We start from the raw sequence: 17432 nt of genomic DNA on the forward strand, positions 1-17432 counted from the left end.
GTTTGGCCCTAAGCGTGCTAGTTGCAAGTTTACACGTGTCCATCAATTTTCTTTGTTCTTTTCCTTTCATTTCTCTTTTCTTAATTCCACCTCATACCCAAAGCTATTTAGGTTACTTCTTCCTTTTTTCTCTTGATTTTTGATTCGAGTAATCCCCAATTGCCCCTTATCTGTCCCACACGTTCCTCTCCTGCAGCCTTGCCAGCTTCTTCTCAGGTAATATAGATTGGTGTCTCCTCCAGACACCTCATAAGCAGGTGCCATGGAAAATTCGAGGCCTCTGGGGCAGCCGGCACGCCAGCCAGGATGGAATCGCATTTCCAGGATGTGGCAATAAAGCTCTGATATTCCAGAGCCAGATAGGCTGCCGGAGCCCCCCATCACGGCCCTGCCCTGAGCCAAGAGGAGGAACCTGGCCGCCTGCCGGAATCTTCCCAGCCACGGAGCCTCTGACTCAGCCCTTCCCGGCCGAGCTGGGAGCCCAGAGCAGGCTACGGCATTCCCACAGAACGGTAACGAGCTTCACGCTGCCTCAGAATCTTCTTTGCTTTTCCTATGCGTTTGTCCCACTGTCTTCAAAGTGACACCAAGCTCTTTTCTCCTGGCCCCTGTGCCCAGGTCACAGCTCTTCCTGGGCAACCAGTGAAAAGCCTTGGAGGTCCAGACAGTGGGTACATTGAAAATCAAGAGAATTTGTGTTTTTTTTTCCCTATTCTCCCCCAAACCTCCCCTCCTCTCCAGGCTGCCACATAACACGGAGCAGAGTTCCCTGTGCTGTGCAGTAGGTCCTTGTTGGTTATCCATTTTGAATAAAGCAGTGTGTACATGTCCATCCCAAACTCCCTAACTACCCCTTACCCCAGCAACCATAAGTCTGTGAATCTTTCTGTTTTGTAAGTAAGTTCATTTGTATCATTTCTCTAGATTCCACATAGAAGGGATGTCTTAAGATATTTCTTCTTCTTTGTCTGACTTACTTCACTCAGTGTGATACTCTTCAGGTCCATGCATGGTGTTTCAAATGGCATTATTCCATTCTTTTTAAGGGCCGAGTAATATTCCATTGTGTCTATATACCACATCTTTATCTGTTCCTCTGCCGATGGGCACTTAGGTTGCTTCAGTGTCTTAGCTATTATGAACAGTGCTGCAGTGAATATTGGCGTGCACGTATCATTTCAGCTCATGTTTTCCTCCGGATGTATGCCCAAGAGTGGGACTGTAGGGTCATATGGCATTTGAAAGAACTCTAAAAATAAGAAAAAACTCTATTTTTAGTTAAGGAACCTCCATAGTTTTCTCCATAGTGGTGGTACCAATTTACATTCCCACCAACAGTGTAGGAGAGTTCCCTTCTCTCCACACCCCTTCCAGCATGGATTGTTTTGCTATATCCATTCGGGCTGGGGTGAGGTGATGTCTCATTGTAGTTTCAGAAAGCCAAGAGAATTTGGAAGGGAAAAACAGTGCTATCGTTAATGTCTTTAGTAAGTCTAGAGTGGTGTCAGTTGGGACTTCCCTGGCGGTCCAGTGGTTAAGACTCCAAAGCTGCCATTGCAGGGGCACAGGTTCAACCCCTGGTTAGGGAACTAAAGATCCCACATGCCACATGGTGCGGCCAAAAAAACCACACCCAAAAGACATAGAATAGGCTCACTTGAAAGATGTGGCCCTCCTAAGACAGCTATTCTAATTGCAGCCCCGTGCTAGAGGCTGGGCCCGACTGGGGGACATCAGGGCAGGTGTGGGAATGAGACTTCAGTGGCTGAACTGTCACAGCTTCTCAATGTCTCCCCTGCAAGCACCACAGTTGTCTCAGGCCCTGGGACCCTTGTTTCCAAGATTTGCAGTGCCTGCATGCGTGCAAAGTCACTTCGGTCCCGTCAGACTCTTTGCAACCCTATGGACTCTAGCCCGCCAGGCTCCTCTGTCCATGGAATTCTCCAGGCAAGAATACTGGAGTGGGTTGCCATTTCCTCCTCCAGAGAATCTTCCCAACCCAGGGATCAAACCTGTGTCTCTGTGCCTCCTGTGTTGAAGGGGAATCTTTACCACTGAGCCACCTGGGAAGCCCTCAGGCTGCTCACAGCCTAATGAGAGAAAGAGGGAGGGAAGGAGAAGGGCCGGTGTCAGTGTGACCATCAATGTCCCAGTTTTGACAGTCACAGTAGTTGTGTCCGATCATTGGGAAAAGTTGGCCCATGGGGACATGGTAACTGTATTATTTTTGCAACTTCTTAGGAGTCTTCAACTATTTCAAAATAAATAATCATTTCAACCACACATGCACTGAAACAAACAAACAAAGATAAGCAAAGCACGCCAAGGTCAAGGTTGTCCTGCAGCCTCAGGCTGTGCCTTGCACGCGGCCCTCACACCTGTGCACCCTGGTCCCATTTCCCTCCCTAGCCCAGCGGCCAGGGAGGAGCCGAGAACAGCGCCCCGTGAAGAAGATGATCCTCTCCTTGAAGATCAATGACCCTCTGGTCACCAAAGAAGGTAATATGCCCCTGTCCTGGCATTCTGAGAAGGTCGTTGAACAAGCAGCCCTCTCAGATTTGAAAAGCAAACGAAACACCACAAACTGGAGGCACGCTATGCACAGTGCCTCCTTAGTAAACACAGCTCGGAGGCGCAGGGAGGTGGGGAAGGAGGCTGGGCCAACTCGGGGAAATGAAAGAAGTAGGGAGTTCTGCTAAAGAGAGGTGCTCATCCTTGTAAAGAGGCGGAAGCAGGCTTCCCAGGTGGACCCGGGAGGGACGATGTCACTGCTCTTCTGGGCCCAGGCGCCCAGGCAGCGCTCTCAGGCCCACCCCTGCCCTAAGCATTGCCCCCCCCCCCCCCCCCGCTCCCCCACTTCCCCCTAGGGCCTGTTCCTGGCTGCCTTCCAGCAGCCCAGAGGGCTTCCTTGGGCTCAGCCTCTCCCCCTCCCATCCTGGCCACTTAGAAATACCTACTGACAGGCGTTAATACAACCTGCTGTCACGTGCCCTCAGGAAATCGTCCAGCCTCGATGGGGCTGGTTGTCCTCGGAGTGCCTGGAACGCACTCCAGCGCTATTTGGGATCAGGCAGGACTTGGAATAAGCCAAGTCTGTCTGCCCCTAACCGGGGCTAGCACATTATCCTGGCTCTTCCAAGGGGTCCTTAACCTTTTTAAAGACCCCAGATTCTGAGGAAGGCTTCCCTGATAGCTCAGACAGTAAAGCATCTGACTGCAATGCAGAAGACTGGGGTTTGATCCCTGGGTCAGGAAGATTGTCTGGAGAAGGAAATGGCAACCAACCCACTCCAGTACTCTTGCCTGGAACATCCCATGGACGGAGGAGGCTGGTAGGCTACCGTCCATGGGGTCACAGAGAGTCGGACAGTCTGAGGACAACCTGCTGTTAAGTATGTCATCTCCAAAGAAAACAAAGCGTGCCTCCTTGCACACATGTTGGGCGGTGACCACCTCCCTGACCAGGCCGTGGACCGCCCAGGTTAGGACAGAAGCCCCAAGGCCCAGGCTCACACGAAATTTTTCATAAGAGCCCTGTTTTCTGTAGCTTCATCCTCAACTGCTTTGGGGGCTGGGAGCCTGGGCAGCGTCTGCACCCAGGTCGGAGCGGGCGCGTTCTGTCCACTGCATCTCGCCCGTCCCCAGCTCGGGATACTCTTCCAGCAAGCTGGTGGTCAAGGGTGGAGAGGGGGCACCTGCGCGTGGGGGACACGGGGCTGCAGAGCCCCCAGGCTGATGGCTGGCTCTCGGATGCTGCCTCCCCAGCCTTCGCCACGGCCCTGAAGAACCTCTACATGCGCGAGGTGAAGATAAGCCTGGATGACGTGCTGGGAGTGCTGGCCGCTGCTCACATCCTCCAGTTTGGCAGCCTGTTTCAAAGGTGAGGCCGCCCAGCCTCCTGGTAGAGCAGCCAGGACCCCAAGGGCCCCAGGGGCCCCAGAACCTGCCACCCTAACACCTCCTGTTCTGATTTGCTCAGACGAGGTGGTGACATCACTCTCTCATTGGTGGTCCCGACCCTTCCCGCTCCCCCTCACCTCAATGGTCCTGGGCCAGATGGACTTGGCTCAGCCATTGATTCAACCACACCTTTATTCATGCATGTGTGCCTTTAAGAATGACTTCATGGGCTTTTCCAGGACACCAGAGAGGCAGTGGGCACCTGATGGGGAGGGTCCCTGCCCTCTGAAGCTCCTGTCCAGCTGTCTCTGAGACATTGGGAAGGAGTGAAGTGGGGTGGTGTGAAAGGTGGGGGATTCGCAAATGGAAAATTCTGTGTTATATAAAATTAATTTCAAGTAAAATCGGTACCTGCAGTTTGAAGAAGCACTTCTTAGAACTCCCCCCCCCACCTTTTTGTTGTTGTTGTTCAATCGCTCAGTCGTGTCAGACTCTTTGTGACCCCATGGACTGTAGCATGCCAGGCTGCCCTGTCCTTCACTATCTCCTGGGGTTTGCTCAAACCCATGTCCATTGAGTCAGTGAAGCTATCTAACTATCTCATCCTCTGCTGCCTCTTTCTCCTTTTGTCCTCAATCTTTCCCAGCATCAGGGTTTTTTTTCCAACAAGTTGGCTCTTCACACTTTTTTTTTTTGTATTGTCTAATAATCCTACATTCCATCAATGCTTATGAAAGGTAAGTGAACCAAATAGAAAAGCATTGACGGGATTAATTTTTCTTGAATATTCTGTCCCTTCTCTGGGGATTTTCCACGGATGTGTGCTTATTACTCTCACATCCTGAACACAGTGGTGGTTTCTTGTAGCTCTTTGATTTCTTACTTCCTGATGCAATTCAGTAGACAGGAGATCTAGGGCAGGGGTGCTCTGCCTGGCTTGTTTCTCCACCCTAAGCTTCCGCTTCTTCATTTGAGGGAATGAATGAATGGACTTCCCATCCTAGCCTACAGAGGACATCCGCAGCTCTGTAAAAGGCAGGGGCAGGATCTCTTCCAAGGACCTTCAACTCACTTTTAATAGAATTCACCTCGCTAGATTCAACCTCACAGATTTTTTTTTTTTTAGTCAGTGCCTCACTTCTGGGGTCACTTGAAATAACTCTGGCCAGATCCTCAGTCTGGAGCATCTTGAAGCCTCGTTGGTGATGTGGTGATGCTGGTGCCGCTTGAACCCGGGGGTGCAGGCTGTCAGAGGTCTGGTTGTGGTCGCAGAGGACACACAGACAAGGAACTCCAGCATGTCGGCCTGGCCAGACTGGTGGGTGGCTGGGAGATGGGAGGTCAGCCGTCATAGGCAGGGACAGGTCGTGGAGTCTCGAGGTGAACCAAGGCGTCTGACCTTGACCCTGGTCCAGGTTTTCCTGAGAATCCCCACTCCCCTGCCATTGTGTGTCACATGACTTCAGCTGCACATAGCCTTGTGACGTATCATCACTACGCAATCACAGCTTCTGTACACAGGTGTTTCTGAGTGACTGGTGCCAGGCAGGGAGATATCTCTGACCCAGAATCTGGAAGGCCAGCTTCCCTCCGGCCACCTCCTGTCTGTGAGCCTCGGCTGCGGTACTGGGGGCCAGATTCGAAGCCCCGTGGTCCTTCTGGAGCCTTCACTCTGGCTTATCTGGGGCAGAGTAAGGAATGGCAGGTTCATCCTTTCTTTCCTCCTCCACATGCCTTGTGGAGGGAGGGATCCGGATTCTGAGCCAAGACTATCATTCCACTGATGGGCAAACCTGGGCCTGCCTGGAGCTCATGGGCCCTCCCCGGGATGCTGCGGATAACTGTGATGGGGCTGGAATCCTAGCTCAGAGCCAGGTGGGCCTGACACCCAGCCGGGGTGGGTGTTGCCTGCCTTCGAGAGGCTGACGGAGCAGCTGGCAGGGATGTGGCAGTGCAAGCCTCGGTGTGCATGCACACCTGAGTGTGTGTGTGGGTGGGTGAGCAGAAGTCCCCCAGGTCACTCTGATAGCATTGCCACCCCAGGTACGCTGGATGGACTCTCAGAGGTCATCTTGGCTGAGTCCCTGCCAGCGTGAAACCGCTGGATGGTCGCTGCTGAATCACCCACACCTGAGGCCGCCCATCTTCAGGGGATGAAGTGTGTGTGTGTGGAGTATATAGGGCGCTGCTCCTTAGACGCACACATCAGTTGTATCAGTGTCTGCTTTGACACAGCTGGGATCATAGTTATTGGTTGTTGCTTGCACACACACAAACACACACACACACCCTCGCGAAGGGTCACTTGTGTCCCTCCAGGCTCACAGGGCTGGAAGGACATTTCCTAGTCTCCGTGCAAAGCTGAACTCCCATCTGTAAGTTACTGCCTGGTGCCGCTAGACCTTCCAGAAGTGGAAATCCCCAGCCTCCCTTGAGTCCGGAGGCAGCTGGCCTGGGTAGCCTTTCCCTGTCCTCCGGTCTGGGAAATCTGGCCATTCCAGACCCGCCCAGTAAGGGAGGCTCACGGTGAGGAGGGGGACCATGGGGGAAGGTGTGAGGAGCACTGATTTCTGCGTCCCAGCTTCAGACCCAGCTAATTCCATCCACGCATCTCCGCTGGCAAAGCCAGCACCTGAACAACACCACGCGTGGTGAGGGGTGGGGCCTGAACCTTCCGCACGGCCCTCCTCACACCTGGTTTCCCCTCGCTGATCTGTGAGCTCGGCTCATGGCGAGCCCAGGAGCCCCAGGAGCAGAGGAGCCTTGTACACGGCAGGTACTTCCAGAACCTGCTGCAGAGGCTGCCACAGACGAGACTCCTGGATGCATGTATGCTGGGAGGGCTGCTGCCTGGAAGTCTCCAGCTTCAAGGAGGCAGAAGCCTCAGGCTGAACGAGGGCATGGCAGTCAAAGCAAAGGGAACAGGTGGGGAGAAGCAATCAGGGAGAATTCCAAGAGGAGGTGGTACTTGAGCTGGGCCTGGTAGGAGTCCAGCTGTCAAGGATGTGAGAGAAGGGGGCTTCGTGCCGATGAGAGCATAGAAACTGGAGCTGCTTGGTCACTGAGAATCAATGTGGCTGGAGTCAGGGAGGGATGTCGAAAGATGATGGGAAAGGTGAGTGGGGCTGTTAGGGTGACTGCAGGTCATGCAGACCTCGAAGGCCATAGGAGCAGGTTCTACCTGGTTTTGCCAGCAGAGGAGAGCCTGAGGCTTGGGAGGGGAGAGTGACCAGAGCCTCTCTGTATTATCAGCTTTGGGATACAGCTGTCATAATGTGGTTACCTGTCTGTATGTTTACTCAACGTGTGCTGGGTCCACTGGCTTTGTTCTTCATAACCCAAGTGCCTCGAAGGGTGCCTGGCACACAGTAAGTGTTCAGATCCTTGATAAATAAATGAGCCAAGCTCCAATACTTGGCCACCTGATGTAAAGAGTCGACTCAGGAAAAGACCCCGATGCTGGGAGTGATTGAGGGTGGGAGGAGAAGGGGACCACAGAGGATGAGATGGTTGTATAGCGTCGTTGACTCAAGGGACATGAGTTTGAGCAGACTCCAGGGAGATACTGAAGGACAGGGAAGCCTGGCATGCTGCAGTCCATGGGGTTGAAAGGAGTTGGACATGACTGAGCGATTGACTGAGCAACAACAAGTAAATGAGGCCTAGGTGTGAAAAGGATGGAGATTTTCATCAGAAAGTTGCTTTTTCAATCCACTCTCATACAGAGAGGAAATAGGACTGGAGGCCCCTCTAAGAAGCTCGACAATGGTCTGTACAGGAAAAACTTGCCTTCATCAGGAAGACAACCAAATGTCATCCTGGCTAAAAATAAAACCTAGCAAGCTTTTCAGCTTCCCTTTGGCTCAGCGGTAAAAAATCCTCCTGTCAACGCAGGAGCCGAGGGTTTGATCCCTTGGTTGGGAAGATTCCCCTGGAGAAGGAAATGGCAACCCATTCCAGTATTCTTACGTGGGAAATCCCATGGACAGAGGAGCTAGTGGGCTACAGTCTATGGGGATGCAAAGAGTCAGACACGATTTATCGACCAAACAACAACAGCAAGGCACTTTTAGGGGCTTAATCTCTAAACAGTAATGCTTCTCCTTGGTGCCAAAGCTACTCTGTTTTCTTCAGAAAGATTTGATCTCAGAGCTCACCTCCCTTAGCCCAGAGCTCTTTGCAACAAGCCTTGCTGGTCTTGCCATCCAGCCCTATGTCCACGATCTTAAAATAAAGTGCTTTCCCATGCATGAAAGGACTCTGCTGCCGGCATGGGGTTGAGTAAAGCCTCTGGGGTTTCTCACTTTCCTGAAAGCAGCCCGGGGCTTCCAGGAACAGTGCTCTCTCTCTGCAGGTGTGTGACCATTATGATGAGCGGACTCACGCCGAGCACCATCAAAAACTTCTACCTGGCCGGCTGCAAGGTGAGAACAACCTGGTGGGCACACAGCATCTTGGGGACCCTCAAGAGCACCCAGACTCTGGGATTTCAGCGCCAAAAAATCTGTCTGATGGCACCGACCTGACAGTGCCCACCTTTTGCCAAGTGAACAATTTAAAAAAATCATTTTGTCTTTAAAAGAATATTTTAACATCCCCTCCCCCCCCAAATAGAAAAGCTTTAATTGGGGAAGAGGGCGGGAAAAGGGACAGCCTTTCTCATCAAAACAGCAGACAGTGTTCCAGGACATTCTTGGTGGAACTGAGGGAAATGCATCCCACTTGGGCCCAGTCAGTATGTCAGGGCTGGCAATAAATGACGTATTCTAACTCTCATTATCAGAGGAGAAAAGTGAGACCCAAGGCCAGTAGAGCTTCTGTGATCAGTCACAGACGTCAGTCCAGAGATTTCGGCATACAAGCCCATGTAGCTAGTTGCATTTCAGCATGCAAGCCCACTTAACTAGGTCAGACCACTTAACTAGTTGTATGACCTCAGGCAAGAGCAGGAATGTTGGAGCCTCAGATTTTCCACTGGTGAAATAGGAATAATGATGAACCAACCTCCTAGGGTAGCAGGATGGATTTGAATCAACCTAGTACGGCGCCTTGAGCATCGCAAACACTCAGAAAATGTTATCAGTGCCTGTGTTTTGAAGAGGTTTGAGCAGGGCTGCAGCACGGCCCTAGAGCAAGCTTGTTGGATCATCATATTCCAGCAGAGGGCGCTGAGATATCAGGGATTCCTTTCTACCTTAAAATTATTATTTTTTTGCCTGCACCCTCGGCAGGTGGAATCTTAGTTCCCCGGCCAAGGATCAAACCCACACCCTCTGCAGTGGAAATGCAGGCTCGCAACCATTGCACCACCAGGGTAAGTACCAGAGACTCCTTTTTCAATGGGCGTTTCCTATCTTCTCAGTACAACGAAGAGCCCCTTACCACCGCCTGTGAGAAATGGATGGAGATGAACTTGGTCCCTCTGGTGGGGACACAGATACACCTCCGGAAAATCCCAAAGGAGCTGCTCCACAAAGTGCTGAAGTCCCCCAGGTCAGAGCTGGCTCTCAGAAAGGAGCCTCTGGGGTAGGAGATGGGGATGGGAGGGGGGGACGGGTAGGGTAGATGGGTGGGGTGGGGAAGTGCCAAACTCGCACCCCCGCTGCACATGTCCAGTGTGCAGTGCCCCTCCATCCCAAATGTCCCGGCCTCCTGGACAGCCTGGCCTCTGGAGGGGCCAAAACGTGGGTCCTGTGCTCGGGCAGGGGGAAGGATGTTCAGCAGAGTAAGGATCCTTGGGATGCCCGCTGTTTCGCTGTGAAAGTGTTAGTTGCTCAGTCGTATCCAGCTCTTTGCGACCCCACTGACTGCAGCCCGCCAGGCTCCTCTGTCCGTGGGATTTTCCAAGCATGAATACTGGAGTGAGTAGCCATTCCCTTCTCCAGGGGATCTTCCTGACCCAGGGATGGAACCTGGGTCGCCTGCATTGCAGGCAGATTCTGTCTGTCTCACCCACCTGGTAATGAATTAAGTGATTGTGTAAATAATTTTTAAAGTTCTGTCAATATTAAGACACACGCATTATGGAAAATTTAGAAACTTGGGAAAAGGGGGAAAGAACAAAAGCTCTCAGCCCTAAATCAGTTTCTGTCTCCAACCCTGGCCCCTCCCCTTAGTGGCTCTAGACCCAGGCATTCCACTGCCTGTATGGCTTCTCTGACAGTTAAGGCCAAGCCCTGATGCTTGGTGCTCTTGTCTTTTATGGCACCCCTTACCCCAGGTTCCTCAACCAACTGTCATGCCCTTGGGAGTCCTTCTGGACACTACTTCATCCTCCCCCCAAGAGCACCCCGTCTCTGTGGGCCTCCACGTGGGCACCAGCCAGAGGCCAAACCTCCGCATCTCCCACCTGGATCAGCGCAGGGCCGGCTAACCCAGGCTCGTGCCTGCTCTTAACCCCTCTTCCAATCAAATCGCTAACCCAAAGGTCTTCAGCTCTGCCAGTTCGGCTCCTGTCTTATCCACGTGACCACCACAAGGCTTGCCTTAGACTCCAGCCAATGCTTGGCCTTTTAGGTTATTTCCAATGTTTCACGGATATAAATAGCACCTTGGTGACATTCTTCGATATATATTTATTTTCATCTCAGATTATTTTCCCACATTGAATTCCTAGAAGTGAAGTTCCTAAGCCAAAGGCACTTTAGTTTTTATTAGTGTTTAAAAGTATATTTTACTTGAAAATAGTTTCAAACAAATTAGATAACAAGAATAGTGCAAAGGCCCTCTCAGTACCCTTTACCCTGTTTGGTTCAGTCTCTGCTCTGTTTGCTCTATCTTTTGCATCTGTGTGTGCCTGTTAGCACGCGTTTTTTTAATCCTTTGAGGACAAGTTGCATACATCCTGTTTGCTTAACTCTGAATACTTCAATGTTTCATAATAAAGAGAATTTTTCTAATATAATCACAAGGCAGTTAACAACTTGAGGAACTTTGACACTGATGTAATACCTGAAGATCTTCTACTCAACACTAACCTTCATAGCATCCTTTTTCCTCCAGTGCAGGATCTGATTAGGACCACATATTAAATGACATGACCTCGGGAACTCGGGTCCTAATGGCATCCCCAGGCCCTGGGTGGGCTCCCACGATCATTTTTCCCTGCTGTCCATGGTCTGTCCAGAAGCATGTGCTCTCCACCCTCCATGGAGCAAAGGTTGTGCAACCCTTGAAGAAAAGATAAACAGGGCAGCCCTTAGACTTTTCGTAACACTGTCCCGCCCTTGGAAAGTCTGAGCTGTCCTTCCCCCACTTGGTAGCATTTAACCAAGGAAGGGGAAAAAAATGACCACAGCCAGCATGGTAGCAATGGCATAGGCCCTAGAAAACGCTGGCTGGCAGGAAAAGAGGTCAAGAACATTACGGGTCAAGTGTCTAGACTCACAGGTTTGGGGAGACATGACTGATGTGGAAACTGGGTCCTGCTCCTCTGGCCCCTCCCCAGGAGGTGGCTGTCAGCACTGACGGTGCCAGGCTCTCTGGGCAGAGGCGGGGGTTGGGGGGAGCCTGCATGACCTCGGGCATATCATTAGCTCTTGTGCCCTGGAAGGACCACACTCTCAGCTCGCAGACCTCGTGCTCACTTCTTACCTTCCCAGGTGAACTCTCCCCACCTGGTTGCTGTCCTTAAAGCTGATGTCCTGCCTTAAAGCTGGAGGAGGGAGGTGGGGAACAGAGAGCCAGAAAGAGGGGCCCAGGCCACACCCAGTGCCCAGGGACATGGTTAGAAATTTACCTGGCTCGTGCTTCTCATCTGAGTGTCTGGTGGGCTTGGCACCACAGACCACACCTGATTAAGAAGAGACCTTTGGGTGAGTTAACTTTTACCGAGCGCTTCTGGGTGTGTGCTGCGCTGTGTGCACTGGCCCTTTTAATCCTCACAACCCTATGCAGTAGGTATGATCATTGTCCCTAAGATAGGAGGGGTAATAAAAGGCAGGGCTGGAGCTCGGGGCTCCAGGCTCCAAGGTCCAGGCTCCCAGCCTCATGGCTGCACCATCTCCTCGTGTGTAGCAGAAGCCAGGCTTCCCAACAACCGGAGCTCAGCGAGATCTGTACTGTCCTGGGAAGTTACGTGGCCCAGAGCAGCTGTGGAAAGGCCAGCCCAGGGTCAGGGATGGAGAGTCTCTTGGCCCCACTTAGCGTAGACTGTGACCCACCCCCAGCTTGTGGTCATGGTGTTTGGGTTGGAAACAACATCCATCTCAGCAGATGTTTCAACTTCGAGACTATTCACCTTCCCCAAAGTCCCTTTGACCTCATCTTCCTTTAGGTTTTCTTTCCATCTTGTAAATGGCCTTCAGTAAAATACACACAGTTTTCCTGACCCCCTGGGCCTCTGGTTTTCAGTTAATTTTCTTTTTAGAGGTCATCACTCAGTGACCCTGTTTCATTCACTGTAATATTATGGAAGCTTCATTCCACATTCTGTTTTTCTGGAAGCCAGTCTCCATGTCGACTTAGGAGGGTGGAGAATTCAGAGGGTTATCTATCTAGTTCTAGCTGCACGAAAGGCTGCCCTGAAACCAGGGGGAACATGTTCTTCCTCCCTGACTTCCTGACTATGATACAAGGAGTCTCAAGGGCTCAGGAATTTCGTGAGAATAGCCGCTGCGTCCTCTACGGCATCTGCAGCACCAATGGGCTTCCCTCTCAAATGTAGTATTTCCCAAAGCTATTCATTGGAAGGACTGATGCTGAAGCTCCAATATTTTGGCCACCTGATGCAAAAACCTGACTCATTAGAAAAGAAAAGACCCTGATGCTGGGAAAGGCTGAGGGCAGGAGGAAAAGGGGAGAACAGAGGATGAGATGGTAGGATGGCATCATCGACTCAATGGACATGAGCCTGAGCAAGCTCCGGGAGACAGTGAAGGACAGAGCAGCCTGGTGTGCTGCAGTTCATGGGGTCGCAAGAAGTTGGACACAACTGAGTGACTGAACAAAAACACTTCTCTGGCTAATAACACCATCACCTACCAGTTATGAAGCACTGGGCAGTATGGAATACTCTGAGTGGGCAATCAGGTCTCATTCCTACAGCAACCCCTTTGGAGGGTGTTCCTTGTGGTTTTCCCCTGCAGAATGGCGATCACAGGAAAGGATTGCTCCCCTCATGCAAAATGAGAGTTGAAATTTGAATCCAGGTCTGAGTGGCCTCAACACCCTTTGTTATTATCAGTCCACTGATGTGCTCTGCTCCAAACCTTCTTATTCCTTATTGATGGCCAGACACATGGATGGTCATATGGTCATATTTTTTTGTTATAAAAAAAGTTACAAAGGTAGGAGGATAATACAAAATACAGTTGGATCCATCTCCTCAAATGAACACGTGGTAAAGTTTTGTCATAAATTAAGAAATAAAACATCCAACAAAGTAGAAGTCACCTTCCCCAGCCCTCCCTCCACCTCACAGCCTTATTCTTCATCTTTCCTCTTGTCTTCCTCCCCCTCCTAAAGTCAACCAAGCTACTGTTGTGGATTTGTGTGCCTCCAACCCATGAGATTACATGCTTGCTTACATATATGTACATGCAAAAATTATGCACAATATGGTTTTGCAAAGGTTTAAATTTCTCATAGTGATTGTGACATTCTGCTACTATTCACGAACATCATGTGACTTATTCTCTCCATGTTGATATTTATGTATTTAATCAGCATTTTAAATTTTAGTTGTACAGGGCTTCAGTGGATGAACAGACAGCAATGTTTTTCATTCCCTTTCTAATGTCTTTTTGTTTGGTTTGGCTTCTTGTTTTGCTAGGACAATCAGTGCTGCAGTGGGTAACCTTGTTCATATTTTCTTGTTCACTTGGACACGGCTTTCTCTATAGCCTATATTCAAAAGGAGACATTTATTGTTTATATATAGTTTTCTCACACACACAAAATAGAGGACAGTGTCTTGTTAAAGGCATTTTTACACCCGTTACATCCCAGTGGCTGCTTGTGAGCCCCTGTAAACACATGTAGAGCAGTCTAGATGTTTGCCTGTGCTGGAGGGAAGTTTAGGATCTCTGTGAGTTCCATCTTGATTCAGATCATTAGAACTCTTAGGTAAATGAAAAAATGTTTGAATGTCCTCAGTGTGATTATTTCCTGCAGGAACTAATATTTTAGGATTAATGCTTGGATTTCATGCTAGTGCCAACCGAACTGATACTTGGGTTTCCCAGTTGACTTAGTGGTAAAGACTGCCTGCCTGTTCAGGAGACACAGGTCTGATCCCTGGGTCAGGAAGATCCCCTGGAGGAGGAAATGGCAACACATCCCAGTATTCTTGCCTGGGAAATCCCATGGACAGAGGAACCTGGTGGGTTACAGTCCTTAGGGTCGCTAAAGAGTTGGGTACAACTCGGTGGCTAAACAGCAGCTGATACTTGGCCGAGGACTTTATTTCGACAATTATCTCTCATCATAAAATTGTAACCAGGGTCCTTATCCATGGAGCTCTTGATTACTCCCCTTGTGTTATAAACCCCTCTTTAGTAAGATCTCAAAGAAGCTTCTGTGTGTGGGGCCCTCAAGTGTGGGTTCTGCAACAGAAGCCACAGAGCCCCCCAGCCCAGCAGTGGTTGGAGTCCTGGCAGAGTTCTTTTGGGAACCTCGTTCCAGGAGGTTCTGTGAGCTCTCCCCTCCTGCCTCTCCATTATTGCCCAGACAGTGTCAAATTCGGTCCTGTCTGGCCACAGTCAAAACCGGCGCATCTGTAGGTCCCTAAAAACAAAGACTAGGAAAGAGGCTGTTCTACCGCATCCAGAAATAGTGGGAGGGGTGGGAAGGTGACATTCCTGCAGCCCTCGGAGTCCCGATTGAGCTTGGCTTCCACCCATCACGACCGCTGAAGTGGTGGGTGAAGAGGCTGTGATACGTTTTGAAGCCAGGGTACACCTCCACGGTCAGAGACAGAAAATATCAATGGGTTTAAGAAACGTTGCAATGACTCCTTGGAGAACTAAGTCATCAGAGGCTGTGAGAGGAGCTGTTTGGGAAGCATCCTTTATAGAGCTGACTTCATGGACAGCAGCATCCTCTTCTCCTCATCCCTTATTTCTTGATTTATTCTCTCTCTCTCTTTTTTCTTTTTTTTGTGGTGCTGCGCGGCATGTGGGATCTTAGTTCCCCAACCAGGGATCAAACCCACACCCCCTGCACTGGAAGCGCAGTCTTACCCACTGGACCACCAGGGAAGTCCCCCTTGTTTTTTATTGAGATTCCTTGCACCGCTGCAGACACTGTGGGCTCTGGAGCCAGGATCCAGCCCCACCACCTAGGAGTTGGAGTTGCTGTCCTCTGAGCCCATTACTGTGCTAGGCAAGCTGTGTGTGTGGTCAGCTCAATGTGTCTGTGTGCGCGTGTGTGTTAGTCGCTCAGTTGTGTCTGACTCTGCAGCCCCGTGGACTGTAGCCCATCAGGCTCCTCTGTCCATGGGATTTTCCAGGCAAGAATACTAGAGTGGGTTGCCATTCCCTTCTTCAGATGATCTTCCTGACCCAGGGATCAAACCCTAGTCTTCTGCCTTGCAGGCAAATTCTCTACCATCTGAGCCACCAGGGAAGCCCAGTCAGGTCAGTAATGGTCCCCCAAAGATGTCAACATCCCAACCCCTGGAACCTGTGAAAACGTTGGGTTACACGGCAAAGGGGAATCAAGTTTGCAGATGAGACTAAAGTGGCACCAGGATGACCCTGATTTGGGGAGGTTACCCTGGATTTCCCAGGTGCCCCTAATGGAATCACCGGACTCTTCAATGTGGGAGAGGGAAGAGGAAGAGTCAGAATCAGAGGGAGATTTGAAGATGCTGTGCTGTTGGCTGGAAGATACAGGAGGGGGCCACAAGCCAAGGCGTGCCAGTGGCCTCTAGGAGCTGGAAAAGGCAAAGAAAAGATTCTCCCCTAGAACCTCAGGAAGGAGCATGACCACGCTGACACCCTTATCTTAACCCAGTGAGGTTCATTTTGTACTTAGGGATTCTGTAACAAAAGACTGAAGGCAAAAGGAGAAGGGGGCAGCAGAGGATGAGATGGTTAGATAGCATGACCGACTCAATGGACATGAATTTGGGCAAACTCCAGGAGATACTGAAGGACAGGGGAGGCTAGCATGCTGCTGTCCCTGAGGTCGCAGAGTCAGAAATGAATTAGTGACTGAAAAACAACAAATTTGTGTTGTTTTAAGCCACTTGGTTTGTGGCAGTTTATTACAGCAGTGACAGGAAACTCACACAACTCATACAAACTCACCTCATACAGCCTTCATAGTACAGTCAGTCTCCAACATACTTCAAGCTTTGAGCTTTCAAAGCTGTGAATGTGCATTCATTCATGTCCAGTCATATGAGTTAGTTCACATGCCTGGCATACATCACATGTGTGCACCCTCTATAAGCAATTGTGTTTTTGTGTACTTTACTGTACAATAATGTATATGGTACAGGATCTTTGCTTCAAGTCTAAGATGTCTGGAAACAAGCGTAAAACCAATGGTAAATAGCTAATTGTGTTAGTTGGGTACCTAGGCTAAGTTTGTAGGAAAGTGTGAAAGTGTTAGTCGCTCAGTTGTGTCCGAGTCTTTCTGACCCCACAGACTGCAGCCCGCCTGCTAGGCTCCTCTGCCCATGGAATATTTTTTGGCAAGAATACTGGAGTGGGTTGCCATTCCCTTCGCCAGGGGATCTTCCTGACCCAGGGATTAAAAGTTTGTTGGACTTAGGGACAAATTGGACTTCTGAGCTCGCTCTCAGAAAGAGCTTTGTGTATGTAGGGGACTTACTGTATCCTCTTAGCAATGGCTGTAATTGCTACATTACAGATGAGAGAGTTGCAGCTGCAGGGCCGGAAAACAGCCTGCAAGAGATTCCACAGCCAACTTGGGGCAGAACTGACCCCTGCCCAGGTCTGATCAGAACTGTATGACGCTGGACAAGTTATTCCTTAGCTGGGCCCGGGACTGGAATATGACCAAGGAGGCATTCACCTCGGGTGCAAAATTTAAGGGACACCAAAAACCTTCAGTCACTGAGATAAACTATATCTTAGTGCCATATTTTACAGTGAAAATTAACATGATAACAAAACATTAAATTTTTAAATAAACAAGGTCAGTCTCAATAATATCCACATCTATAAAGTATGAAAGTAAAAGTGCTAGTCATTCAGTCATGTCTGACTCTTTGCAACCCCATGGACTGTAGCCCACCAGGCTCCTCTGTCCATGGAATTCTCCAGGCAGGAATATTGGGGTGGGTTGTCATGCCTTTCTTCAGGGATCTTCTCGACCCAGGGATTGAACCTGGGTCTCCTGCATTGCAGGCAGATTCTTTTCCGTCTGAGCCACCAGGGAAGCCACATCTATAAAAGTAAGAAATATATCCCAACTTTGCAGGGTTACTGGGCGGAATTTAATAAGAGGACAGATGGAACCACCTTGAGAACACCGTCTCCTACTAGGAGCTCATTCAGTGAGATGGTCATGATTTTACAGTGCACAGCAGATGGGTGAAGGCTCAGCTTGGCTGAAGGTCA

At 50.2% G+C, this 17432-nt stretch overlaps 1 protein-coding gene across 1 annotated transcript in view; it reads left to right on the forward strand.

Annotated features, from left to right (window-relative positions):
* The window catches only part of BTBD16 (BTB domain containing 16), a 49617-nt gene that overhangs the window by 11649 nt on the left and 20536 nt on the right, over positions 1 to 17432 (forward strand). Inside the window, exons 5-8 of the mRNA XM_040254937.1 lie at positions 2410 to 2499; positions 3766 to 3880; positions 8255 to 8324; positions 9263 to 9393. Of these exons, the coding sequence (XP_040110871.1) occupies positions 2410 to 2499; positions 3766 to 3880; positions 8255 to 8324; positions 9263 to 9393 (406 nt within the window). The remainder of the gene's footprint in view (positions 1 to 2409; positions 2500 to 3765; positions 3881 to 8254; positions 8325 to 9262; positions 9394 to 17432) is intronic.

The sequence above is a fragment of the Oryx dammah genome, unplaced genomic scaffold, assembly GCF_014754425.2.
Source record: "Oryx dammah isolate SB20612 unplaced genomic scaffold, SCBI_Odam_1.1 HiC_scaffold_14, whole genome shotgun sequence".
Classification (NCBI taxonomy): domain Eukaryota; kingdom Metazoa; phylum Chordata; class Mammalia; order Artiodactyla; family Bovidae; genus Oryx; species Oryx dammah.